This window comes from Oculina patagonica, unplaced genomic scaffold (genome assembly GCF_052425735.1).
Source record: "Oculina patagonica isolate OP01 unplaced genomic scaffold, crgOcupat unplaced275, whole genome shotgun sequence".
NCBI classification, from domain to species: domain Eukaryota; kingdom Metazoa; phylum Cnidaria; class Anthozoa; order Scleractinia; family Oculinidae; genus Oculina; species Oculina patagonica.
This window is the reverse complement of record NW_027558118.1, coordinates 1-13,158: the sequence shown is the minus strand read 5'-3', so window position 1 is coordinate 13,158 and position 13,158 is coordinate 1. Positions and strand designations below refer to the sequence as shown.

The 13,158-nt window shown below is 40.4% G+C and overlaps 2 protein-coding genes across 2 annotated transcripts; both read left to right on the top strand.

The window, feature by feature from the left end:
* Positions 1–1,203: 1,203 nt before the first annotated feature.
* LOC144640357 (uncharacterized) lies at positions 1,204–4,369 on the top strand (the record flags this gene model as incomplete). The annotated part of the gene is made up of 2 exons (XM_078499526.1): positions 1,204–1,681; positions 3,327–4,369. Coding segments are annotated over 2 exons (978 nt in total), but the record flags the coding sequence as incomplete, so codon positions are not given.
* Positions 4,370–7,792: 3,423 nt separating this feature from the next.
* Positions 7,793–10,146, top strand: LOC144640358 (uncharacterized). The gene has a single exon (XM_078499527.1). It carries the CDS (start codon positions 7,808–7,810, stop codon positions 8,810–8,812), a length of 1,005 nt encoding a protein of 334 aa, XP_078355653.1. The 5' UTR covers positions 7,793–7,807; the 3' UTR covers positions 8,813–10,146.
* The last annotated feature ends 3,012 nt before the right edge of the window (positions 10,147–13,158 follow it).

Sequence of the window (13,158 nt, the reverse complement as noted above, 5' to 3'; positions counted from 1 at the left end):
ACCTGCGATCAGGCGTTATTTTTCTCGCGGCGCAGGGGTCAACGGAAAAATGAACGCCTGATACAATTACTTGTCGAGTCGTCTGTAAAAAGTCCAGAATCTGGACTTTTTTCTGATTGGTTGGAAAACAAAAGGCAACTTTAGAACTCTATTCTGATTGGCTTACTGAGTCTAATTTCCAGTCCAAAAATAGCGCATGTAGATGATTGTTATCATGGCGGGTGTCGAGCGGAATGAAGTAGTGAGCGAGTTCTTCTAGCTTTTAGAAAATCTTTCAAGAAAACAAAGGGAGTGTATTCGACGAATAGTTTGTGAAAAAAAAGATGTTTTGGCGGTGCTTCCGATGGGATTCGGCAAGAGCGTGATCTATTACCAATGGTGCCGAAGATTATTACATCACACCACCAAAGACGCCAGACGATCGTGCCAGTGACGAAAACTACGACCTTAAAATGTCTGATCTTAGCCTCACACCAAATCAGCCTTTGCTGAAAACAAATTTTAAAAACCATCCGATCAGCTCGTTCAAAAAGGGTAATTCAAACACATGTTTGTAAGAGTAAAAATATAATCGGAAGGCGCTAATCATGCACGCTTATCTGATGGCATCGCCGACATTCTCGACGACGTTGACAGATACTTTAATTAGGGGGCGGCAGACGACTTGACAAGTAATTGTATCAGGCTTTCCTTTTTTTCTCCATCCCTCCGCCTGATCGCAGGTTATAAACAACATGGCTTCGTTTACTGTTCCTCGAGCTAGGGGTCCGTTGCCCGGGTGGGCTACTCCATATAATCGCCTATACGGGGAGGCTCCGCCCGAAAGGGGTACCTTTTTCAGGCTTCAAGTATATAAAAGGGTAGGGATTTCAAAAGTTTAGATATATGAAAGGGTATGTAAATCCGTCATTTAGGTTTTTTAAAGGGCCTTGAATTAAAATATTTCGAACAGACGCACTTTATGGCTGTATTATTTTAATTTATAAAGCGCAACATGAAAATGACAAGAAAACGTCCTGTTCTAAGTTTATGCCAAGTCTTTTAGGTATAGGAAAGGGTTACCTTTTTTTCAGTAAAAGGTATACAAAACTGAAAAGTGGTACAATTTCTGTGGAAATGGTATATAAAAGGGTAAGGGGTAAGAGCTTGGGGCGGAGCCTCCCCGTATAAAACTTTTTTGAGTGCCCCCCCCCCCCCCCCCCCCTGGGTCCGTTGCTGGTTGTTTCAGTAGTAGTTATTGTTCTGCTCATCCTCCGTGCTTTTATGAACGTACGTTTTGGTGGTAGTTCTTCCTTTGGTAATACTAGATCAAAAGAAATAAGCATGCTTACGTACAACATTTGGTTTTCTACTGAAAAGATGCGTGCAAGAATTGAAGTCCTGGGACAAATCGTGGAAGATCTCGAACCAGATCTTTTGACTTTTCAAGAAGTTACTCTAGCGAACCTGGCAGTTTTGCAAGAACAACGATGGTTTTCAAGATATCGTTTGATTCCACCTGACGCCGTGAAACGATTGCAAGTGGGGCCGTCTAAACATTGTGTTGTTATTTTGAGTGCATATCCTGTTGATAAATGGCAAGTTTACCCGTTCAAGAGTTTTCCACGTCGTAAACTTGTCGTTGCAGAAACAGAGAGCTCTGTTTCGTCGAAGAATGTTAAATTTGTTTTTGCAGCCACGCACTTCAGGGACCGCGGAGGGGAGGGGCTGGTAGGGCTATAGCCCTACCACTTTTTTGGTTGGATTGATATTTTAGGGCTCATGAAAAGGATAATGTAATATATAGCTATAGGCAAGCCTAAAAGCGGAGCTCCACATTTCTTTAAAAAATGACCTAAATGGATAAAAACTAAACCTTGCCCACGCGGAATCTATCGAGTCTATCGAAACTGCGTTCAGAAAGTAAAAATATCATGAAATTTTCTGTCATAAAATCAGGCTCAGCAATTCAGTAGGAGGTTGTCAACTTGCATCAGCGTCCTATCTCCTTCTTCAACGGACTTGATCTATGTAGTGCTTAGCTTCGTTTTAACACAATCATTTGCTGAAGTTTTTATATTCTTCAACAGCAAACAACAGAAACAAGCAAACTGGACTTGCACAAGGAATATCATTCGCAATTATTTCGGTCTGTTCGTAAACAATTTTCGTTTTCCACAATTTCACGGACTGATATAGATGACTTTTAAGGACATCTTGGGAGAAAGAATGTTCTCTGTCGCTCTTCTTACTCGCGGTTTCATTCAGCCTACACAGCAAACACCGTGCTAATCTCGTACCCAGATGTCTACTTATCACGGTACTTCTCTCCGAGGGTTGAGAAGATCTGGATACGAGATTAACACCGTGCAACAAATTTTCCCCCGTTTCCATATCATAACTTCGTTTAGATCAAACTGAAACGTCCACATCATCCAGTCAATTGCTCGTTGTACGGCTACGAAAAATGCGACCAGAGACCAATAAAATTTAAATTTAACCGTGTAGTGATCGAACGAGAGCCACAATTTTTTTTTGCGTAAAGGCGCATCGAGGTTTCGATACACTCACACTTGAAAAAAGACAAATAAAATGGAGCAGTTGGATAATAAACCTCTCAGATCTTTTGCTGTGTAGTGTCGCTGAGTAATTTTACCCGTTGTCTACATTTTGTCTTGCCCTGCGAGCTTTATTTCCTGTTTGCAATTTCATTTCTCTTCTTTAGTCACGGGCGGGAAACCTTCTCGTCCCTAGGCCTAATCCGTGCGTACGTACGGGGTTGGCGACCCCTCGATCGGGACCGCGGTCAAACGACAGAAATATGCAAAAATAAGAAAAGTACTGCAAAGATAAGGTTTTAATTTTCACAGTGCAAAGTTCGATACATTACCGGTATCTTAAGGGTTTACTAAGTTTTTTGGAGCTTTACTAAAAAGTTCTGCGTGTTTGAAAATAGCGATATGCGGACTTGTCGGCGCCATTTGTCAAAGCACTTTGGTTTGGATGCGACGCATTTAAAAGGTAAAAACACTCGTTTACCTGTGGAAATGGGATTATGCTTACACTCAGCAACTATTTTTATCTATCCTTGCTCATACTAACACTTCAATGTGAACAAAAAACGCCGAAATGGAAAGAAAAGCTGCCTGAGACGTTTGACCGCGGTGAAGGCGACCCCCAAAATTTCTCGGCTCGATGGATAGCCATTTGCTTATGGATGCTCCGCTCGCGGGAGCTCCGCTATGAATTTTCACATGATAAATAGCGGAAATAGCGGACCCCTAATGCTTGCTTGTTTTAGCCAGGTTTTTAGCCCTACCACTTCAAAATGGTCTCCGCGGTCCCTGACTTAGCACATGCAGGTTACAATACTAAATTACGCGAAACACAGTTAAAAGAGTCATTTCAAATTATTTCTGGTTATGACAATGTTTGTGTCATGGGTGACCTGAACATTGAAGATAAAGTCGATGGTGATGTTGTCCTGCCCGCGCCATGGATTGATGCCTGGCTTTCTATTCCTGGAAACACTGACAGTAATGGATACACTTGGGACCGCAGTAAGACTCCATTTGCTTCAGTACTAAGAAGGACAGTCAATGCAACTAGTTATCAAGCTCGGCTTGATCGTGTTCTTTGCAAACTGTCAGACTTTAAAGTTAAAGATATGAGAATTGTTGGCGATGAGGTGACAAAATCTGGCATTCTACCCAGTGATCATTTTGGTCTTTTTACAGTCATAGAACTAGCAGAGAAATCTGAACATGAAGATAAGGAAAGAAAACAGCCCCAAAGTGAAAGTGAAGTTTATTTTAATAGACCACCTGGCTGGGAAAAAGTTAATTAAGCAGTATAAAATAGGTAAAATAGAAAGAAATGGATGAAAAAAGGTTATGCCAGCCAGTGTAAATTCTGGCAAGCGACATGATTCCAAAAGTAGTGACAGCACTTTGTCGCTATGTTTTTTTGGTTGCTCGCTTAACGATCGCTCACTTAACGATTTTTATGTTTTTTTTTTGTCGCTATGTGTTTTTGGTCGCTCGCTTAACGATTTATGCGAGGTCTACTTGGAGCAAGTCTATGACACCACCAGCTAGAATAAAATCGCAACAAAATGAAGACAACCTTTTGAAAAGGTAGAATAATGGCGGCAAAGAACAGTGGCTTGGCATATTTTTTTTAACATTAATTTGAAGACCCGTACTAATTTGGTCCAATCAAGCCAGAAGTAATTTATTTCCGCAGATATCTTTCCATATGCAGATTATAGGGGGGTTAATCTTTTTAGCCTGCGTAGCAGGCGTCGAAAGGGGAGGGAAGGGGGGGATTGGGAAAAGAGAGAGAGAGATAGGGAAAAAAGTGGATACCTGCCACGCAGGCTAAATCTTTTAATTTAATAAAAATTGAAAATCCTGTCAATTTTTAGGAATATGTACGGGCAAATGGGGAGGTGGGTTGCCCAATGGTTAGGGTGTCAGACTCTCAGGGGTGGATCTAGGGAGGGTGCAGGGGGTGTGCATCCGACCGTGCATCCACCTCCCTCATTAAAAGACCTGCAGCTTTCTAATACAGCTGGTATTCTGCAAAAAAAAAACTGTGGTTTATTGGTGTTTAAGTAGTGGTGCACCCTCCTAAGAAAAATCTTGGATCTGCCCTGACTCTGGCCAGGCCTCAAACCCAGACCACTCAATCCAGGGCACTGTGTTGACATGTTCTTTGGCAAGGCACCTGTACCTTTCTCCACCCACGTGTATAAATGAGAACTGGTGGAATTACTCCTGGGGGTAAGCCTGTGATGGACTAGCATCCTATGCAGGGGGTAGAAATACTTCCAGTCACTTTATAATTGCTACAGACACCAGCATAAGCTACAGTGCTGATGGATCACTAGGCACGACAACAGGCTTTACCTTTACCTTGCATACAGGCATACCCTATTTACTCGAATAAGCGCCGCGGCGCTTATTAAATTTTTCGCGCCTCAAGTGCGGCGCTTATTCGAGGGCGGTGCTTATTTGAGGGCGGCGCTTATTTAAAATTTGGACGCCACAAAGAATAAAATATTTTGCAGTTATCGAAAATAGCGTCTTCTGATTGTCAATGTTCGTCTCTTGCTGAAGATAGAAGTAGCGCTGCTGGCTGTCCTGGCGAGGTTCGCGGCCTTCGCAACGTTTACAGAGCTTGTTGGATAGAAAACTAATGGGCGAGAGGTAAAACGATCACTGTGAACTGCAAAGTATCGCTCTTGATGAAAAGAATTGTTCAAGTTTGTTTTAGAGTTGCTTTGGAGAGCAGTTTTTAGTAAAAGGGAATCCTTCGAATAAGCGCCGCATCAGGACTGCGGCGCTTATTAACTTTTTTGTTCCAAATGCGGCGCTTATTCGAGGGCGGCGCTTATTCGGGGGGCGGCGCTTATTCGAGTAAATACGGTATATACCAAGTTGTATTGTAATACTCACTGGTGATTTCAGGGAAAAATAGAGTGTAAAGCAGGATTTCTAACTAAAACCCAATGGGAGAAATAAGAGAAAATTTCTGCAACACAATGAGAAAATAAAGCACTGGCTTTACAACTAAATTTTGAAAGTTTTATTTTAAATTCTGACAAAGACAAAGCTACAAATTATTCCCAATTAGTTTTTCAAACGCCCTCCACAAATCCTGACTGTTTGTCCATCTTTCGACCTCTCTACATGGTCTGTTTCTCTGAAGCTAGAATTTTGGCCATTTCGGAGTTGAACAGGGAACTGGGGCAGGTTTCAAATTTTAACGAAGTCACACCACTCTTAATTTTTTCATCAGTTTTGTGACAGCTGTAAAATCCTGTCATAAACCTTTTACCGTAATGATTCGATTTAGCGCCCGGGGCGCTTACTTACTTTTGGCACCTCACGATCAAGGGAGGGTGCTTATTCGAGACAGGGCGCTTATTCGGGACAGGGCGCTTATTTAAATTTTGTGGGGGCAAAAAAACGTGTCACGTGGTCTTCTGCGAGAGAGCCTGGGGATGAGTCGGCGTGTCGTCGGCGGTGCGTGTCGAGTAGGCCATATTGGATTTTGGCGTGTCGTTTCGTGTGGTTTCTTTGATTTCAGCTGTTCCTGTAGTTGCTCGTCATTACAGCAGCTCACGAAGTCATACTAGCCAACATTTCGTTTGGCGGTTGCACATCAATTCAAGAGGAGCTTTTACGCTTACGCAAAAGCGATGTAATGATCGATCTCTTTCGTATCTGTCGAGCTAGCGTTGTACATGTAGGAATATTCGAAAACTAAATCGGGTTTCACATAAGCTTCATTAACGATGAATCTATCAAGAAACCAGAGCGTTGGCTAAAATCGAGTGCGTGGCTGCTTGCAATTGTTCGGAACAAAAGGAAGAGCTTTTCAGATGAAACAGCACAATTTAATACATTTGTACTCGAATCAGTCTATATGGCTATATGTTCTGATATATGTAAATTATTCTGCAATGCATACCTACGGAGCGATATAATAAACAAACCATATTTTTAGTGCTACTGGTTAAAAAAGAAAAAAAAAAGGAAAAAAGAAAAAAATTATCTCCTCTGGGATTCAAACTCGGGACCTCTCGCGACCTCTCGTTCGCCAGTCAGATGCCTACCCAAGTGTGCTACTCTAACATACTTAATGATGTAAGGCGACAATATATATATCATGTCCATCAAAGAAATGTTTGAATCACCTGCTGCTCATAAATTTTAATTTCAAGGAATGAATTTGCAAAAAATCGCAAAGATTATTTGCCGCAATAAAAAGCAGCCTTAAGGTAATTAAATGTACTTAATGAATTCACAAAAAAAGAAGAATCAAATTTGAAATGATCAAGCCCCCACACGTACGCATCGCGGACCGATTTTTGGAGAAACAACCAAATGTTCAAAAGAAAACTTAAATAAATATTTAAATATCTGACAAATATAACAGAAACTGTAACAGCAAAATTGTTGAAAGTTCAGTTACTTTTAAAAGAATTGTCCATTTTAGCAATGAATATATACTTGTACAGTATGGTGAATGTTCAAGAGTTTATCCATTCGACGTCAATGACTTCAGTAGGGATAGTTATCCAAAATATGAGCGCTCATTAGAATAGGGGCGCTTATAAGAACGAGGACGCTTATTAGATTGGGGGCGTTTATTGGAATAGGGGCGCTTATTGACAAAAACACATTCGAAGGGGGGCGCTTATTCGGAAGGGGGCGCTTATCGGAAGGAGGGCGCTAAATCGAATCATTACGGTATATATATTGTGAATAAACTGAGATGAAATCATTGTGCTTGCCCAATTTTAAGAGTATCACAGAAATCATAACAAATTTTAAACATTTATATGGTTTTTGTATGACTTTTGAACCAACCTTGTTAAAAAAGCCCCCTGAAGGGGTATAATTTCCAGCCCAAATTTTGCCTAAAATCCCATTTCCCAGCCAATTGTTTTAACAAATTTTCAAAATCCCAGTCCCAGTTCTATTAATTGTTTTGCTTTCTGTGATTCCTATTGTAATTGAACGAATCCCAGTAAGACTGAGTCCCAGTGACCCAAATCATTTTCCCACTATGAAAAATTTGCCCAAATCCCAGTTTTCATTTTACCCGGTCTCTGCCCATCTTAAAAGCGTCAAACTTGGTCAAATGATCAATCTCATCGTGATCTTTCATGTGGTGGTGTCGTTTTTATCGATTGATGAAGCTCGCCCCAGTTCCCTACGCAACTCCGAAAATATGGCCAATACACTGGGTACAAGTTAGAACGACTTGGAACGCCTGACGGTTATCGTGTCGGAAAGGAATGCGGAAAATAAACAACATGGCTTCGTTTACTGTACCTCGAGCTAGAGGTCCGTTGCTGGTTGTTTCAGTAGTAGTTATTGTTCTGCTCATCCTCCGTGCTTTTATGAACGTACGTTTTGGTGGTAGTGCAGCCTTTGGTAATACTAGATCAAAGGAAATAAGCATGCTTACGTACAACATTTGGTATGATACTGAAAAGAGGCGTGCAAGAATAGAAGCACTCGGACAAATCGTGGAAGATCTCGAACCAGATCTTTTGACTTTTCAAGAAGTTACTCTAGAAAACCTGGCAGTTTTGCAAGAACAACACTGGTTTTCAAGATATCGTTTGATTCCACCTGACGTCGTGAAACGATTGCAAGAGGGGCCGTCTAAACATTGTGTTGTTATTTTGAGTTCATATCCTGTTGATAAATGGCAAGTTTACCGGTCCAAGATTTCACCAAGTCGTACACTGGTTGTTTCAGAAACAGAGAACTCTGTTTCGTCGGCGAGTGTTAAATTTGTTTTTGCAGCCACGAAATTACCACCTGCAGGTTTTCGCACTAGATTACGTGAAGCACAGTTGAAAGAGTCATTTCAAATTATTTCTGGTTATGACAATGTTTGTGTCATGGGTGACCTGAACATTGAAGATAAAGCTGATGGTGATATTGTCCTGCCCGCGCCATGGATTGATGCCTGGCTTTCTATTCCTGGAAACACTGACAATAATGGATACACTTGGGACCGCAGTAAGACTCCATTCGCTTCAGTACTAAGAAGGACAGTTAATGCAACAAGTTATCAAGCTCGGCTTGATCGTGTTCTTTGCAAGCTGTCAGACTTTAAAGTTAAAGATATGAGAATTGTTGGTGATAAGGTGACAAAATCTGGCATTCTACCCAGTGATCATTTCGGTCTTTTTACAGTCATAGAACTAGCAGAGAAATCTGAACATGAAGATAACAAAAACAAACAGCCCCAAAGTGAAAATGAAGTTTATTTTAATAGACCACCTGGCTGGGAAAAAGTTAATTAAGCAATATAAAAAGGCAAAAAAAGTATGTTTGGTGAGTACTAGATAACTAGAGGGGGTGGAAAGTGGAATTCCCAAGGTTTATATGAAACCCAAACTGCAAGCCTGGTTGGAGGATACCCCTTTTCATATATAAGCTATATACACTGTAGTTATGTGCAATGCTAGAGGGCAAGGTTTTTTAGCCATTTTGGTCCGAAATCCCGGGGGAAACTCCCTATAAAGGGCTATATGGGGAGGCTCTGCCCAAAAGGGGCATTGAATTTCTCAACTGCTGGTCAAGGGGAATGCAGGCTCAGGGAATGAGCCCATGGCTATGTTATGTATAAGCCCAGGGCTTATAACCGGAATTCTGCGGTATGTCATGTTTTTTCGATTTATGAGTGGGGTACCTTTTTCGGTAAAAGGTATACAAAAGTGGTGCCTCTTCTTTCAAAATGGTACATAAAAGGGTAACAGGTTGGATTTCGGGGTGGAGCTTCACTGTATAAAACTTTTTGAGTAACCCCCCCCCCCTGGGGTCCAAAATAGGTTATGGTTTGTGTATTTTCATTTACATTTTAATTATCGTTGCAATACATGTGCTACACAGTCGCACGAAATTTCTTTACAGATTTCTATGTTACTATGGTTTGTATACTCTGGCAAGGAATTATTTGGTATAATTCCTTGAATTAATTAACTACTTTGATTGTTATTTTTCACCTTTTAATAAGAATTGCAACAACAACAACTTTTATTTTGGCGCGGTAGAGCTTAAAGCTAAAACATTTTATGGGGCCATGTATTATTCCAAGTAAAAACTATCTAAGAAATTATATACAAAAATGTACGTAAATATAAATGGAAATATGTAAGTTAAATTAAGCGGCCACCCATTAAGCGGCCAACCCCTATTAAGCGGCCAGTTACTAAAGTCCCGAAAATATTGTCAGTATAATATACTGTAGATATAACCCCTTTTAAGCGGCCACCCCTATTAAGCAGCCGCGGCCACCTTTCTGCCGTCCCGATGAGCGTTCTTCTATTGTTTTTACCTCTATTTAGCGGCCAATAAGAATGTAATATACGATATTTAAATTAATTTCCAACAAGCTCAGACCGTGACGGCCGATAAAATCATTCAAACACAGGTTTATTGTCGTCTTCCTGTGATTCCGTTATTCCTTTTCACCTTATATTGTATTGAAATAATGTAACCTTTTCAAAAGACATTATGCTAATTTCTGACAAACCCCTATTAAGCGGCCAACCTCTATTAAGCGGCCAGTTGCCATTTCCCCGAGGGTGGCCGCTTAATAGGGGTTCAAAAATTTATTAAAAACGTAATTGCTGTGTTTTGTGCACATATTTGTGGTGTCTGGATATTGAACCTCTTTTCAAATGTTAAGCAGACTGAAACAGTTCCTGGGAAGGATCTGGTGTGCAAATAGGGTTATCTTGTTTGGGTTCAAGCATGAAAATTGGGTCAAGAAAATTGGGTATCTTGATCTAAAATAGGGTAAGTGTTTCAGTAGATATGCTTCCCACCATCCTGGGACACCCAGGGGCAGTTAATAGAGGGGCAAAACAAGGGAGTAAACCGGGCAGGAATGATAGCAACGAAAGTTGTTGAAAACTTTTGTCGCTACGAGAATGGCTGCCAACATGCCACCCACCATTTTTGAACCTAGCTAGCTGAGATTAATTTACAGCAAAAAGAGCCACTAACCGCTATTGAAAAAAAATGTTAAAATGCCATTGGAATGTTCAAAAGTTGGCATTATGGGAAGACAGTCAAATCCCCCTATCTTTCCCTCCCCACCTCTCCCCGGGGGGGGGGGGTGGGCACCCTGTATATTTTTGGGTGGGGGTGTGCCACTGGAACTCTGAAACCCTTACCCTATACCAGACCATCTTCAGCTGATTTTGCAACCCTATACTAGACTAGATACCGAAAATCCCTACCCTATTCCAGACTTGCTTCTTTTAAAAACTGCATCACTGTAAGTCAAAAAAACGTTGTCACAACAATTTTTCTCTTCCGAGTTCCTATTCCTATTCTGGACTTAATTCTTCATACCACTGATCAGTTTCTTGGCAAATGATACCCTATTCTAGACCAAAACTCTCTGATTTCTATACCGTATCCCAGACTAAACTCCTTGAAAAACATACCCTTCACAGCGGCACATACCTATATAGCTCATATATGGGAGTGCCCCCCCCCCCCCCCCGGACCCCACCCCACTTTAAACACTGACAGGGATAGGGGCATAGGGCTACTGGAACAAGTCAAAAGTTTTGCACTTTCAAGTAATCTTATCTGGAGAAGTAGCTTTCCTTTAAAATTGCTTCCCCGCCCCCTCCTTATTGCTTTCCCCGATTTCCCCAACTTTCCCCAAAATTTCCACCGGTTTGATACTCTCGGGCCAACCTCCGCGCCAAAAAGGCGGCACTTTGTTTTCCGCTCTCTTTGGTCAGCGTGCACTGCCATTAGGGTAAACATCTTGCAGCTGTTCGTCTTTGAGCGAAGCTCGGCGATATTTTGAGTTACCTGCAAGTTTTTCACCCGCAATTGTACCTGTTGTGGTTCGCCGGGGAACATTTCAGCCTCTTCTTCTGCACAGACGATATGAGTTTGAGGTAAGCGATGACTTATGAGCGTTTGAAGTTAAAATCTTGGCTGTCTTGACGTGGCATTGTTGCGAGGTTGATTGGATGAAAAAAAGACGCCTGGCTTTCTATAGCTTTCCGGACACGATTGTTCAGATCTAAAGCTTATGAAAGTAAGGCTTGCAAAGATCTGACTTTTGATATTATTTTTTGCGTTTGTAGCTTATTGTTGCATTTCAATGGTCGAATTTTGTGATTTTTTTCCCTTAAAAAAGATGAAAAAGTAAAACAGCGATCGGTTTCGCATTGACACATACATTAGATTACCGTAATTGATGGGCAAGCTAAACGTACATTCGATTTTGATATTTGCTTTCATCTGTTGAACCAAATGGTTTCGCAAAACATTCTCCATTACATCTCTATAACATCGCCTTTGCTTACTCACAATCTGGTTTTGTCTAAGGCGGACTATGCATGTTACATTTTAGTACGAATGGAAGCTTATATTAGATTGATATTGTTCAGAAAGAGAGAGAAAATGATTTGACAAGAAGTTCGTGGATGTAAATTGTAGTTGAATCGAAGCGAATGGATGTCGCAGATATCTTGAAAAGTTTATACATTTTGTCTTTTTTAATCCTTTATGTAAGCTAGCCCTCAGGCATGTTTAAATGTCGTGCGTGTTGTTTTTAAATTATAATTTTATTACGTACAGCATGGTAACGGAAAGAAAATTTATGACTTGATCTAGTCAATGCTAGCTGTTCCCTTCCTTGTTCCTCTGCTTAATATGTGGTGTTTAATTTTTTCCACCACAACCAGTCAATTTGATCACATCTTCAACAGACTGCAGTAGGATTTGTTTTATGGTGGAAAAAAATAACATATACCTAGGCCTCTAGATGTATATGTAAATTATATTGTGAACTCTTGAAAAATAAATTAATAGTTTGGTACGTGAATGCACATTTTCTGCCATTCTTTCAAAATTTAATTTATTTTCTTTTGTGTGTGAAAACAAAGTGTATTTGTATTAAAAAGTAATACAAACAGGAAAAACTGTTATGTCATACAACTAATAAGTCACCTGTGTTGAAATAAGCTTTTGGCTTCCTTAATTCCACCAAACTGGGTTTGATAATGGCTGTCAGAACTATGCCCTTTTTTAGTAACGAAAGAAATTTTTCGTTTCCCTTGTGTCCTTTTATTGTTGCATTTTCCTAGTAAGTGATATATAAAATGTGAGCTGTAGGCATATCTACAATGCCAAAGGGGAGTTCCCTGGTGACATAGCTATAGGCCGGCTCTTTTTCTTCATATTTGCTGAGCTGGGATCCCTGTACTGGGTCAAAAATAGCTACCGTATTTTCTCGGTTATAAGGCGCACCGTTTTTGCGAGGAAAATCCGTTTTTTCTTGGGAAGTTTTTGCCAAAATTGGGGTGCCTCTTATAGCCGAGTATTTTCGCCCAACAAAATCTTATGGATGCCATTTTACCAGAACTTGAAGTTAAAACAAGAAGAAATATATTGAGCGATTTTTGCAATAAACATGAGCTCAATATCAATAATGACTTTCACAGCAAAATTAATGACAAGAATTAAGAAATGTGCAAGACACAACATATTAAATAATTTAATATGTTTCATTAGGTAGTAGTTGGGTGATATATTTTTAATAAAAAAATGTATTGCCATTGTAGATAGATTTTTGCCTCAATTATTTTTTCAGCATAAAACAGGGTATTATGCT

Coding starts and splice junctions, on each gene's coding strand:
- LOC144640358 (XM_078499527.1), top strand. CDS start 7,808: ATGGCTTCGTTTACTGTACCTCGAGCTAGAGGTCCGTTGCTGGTTGTT.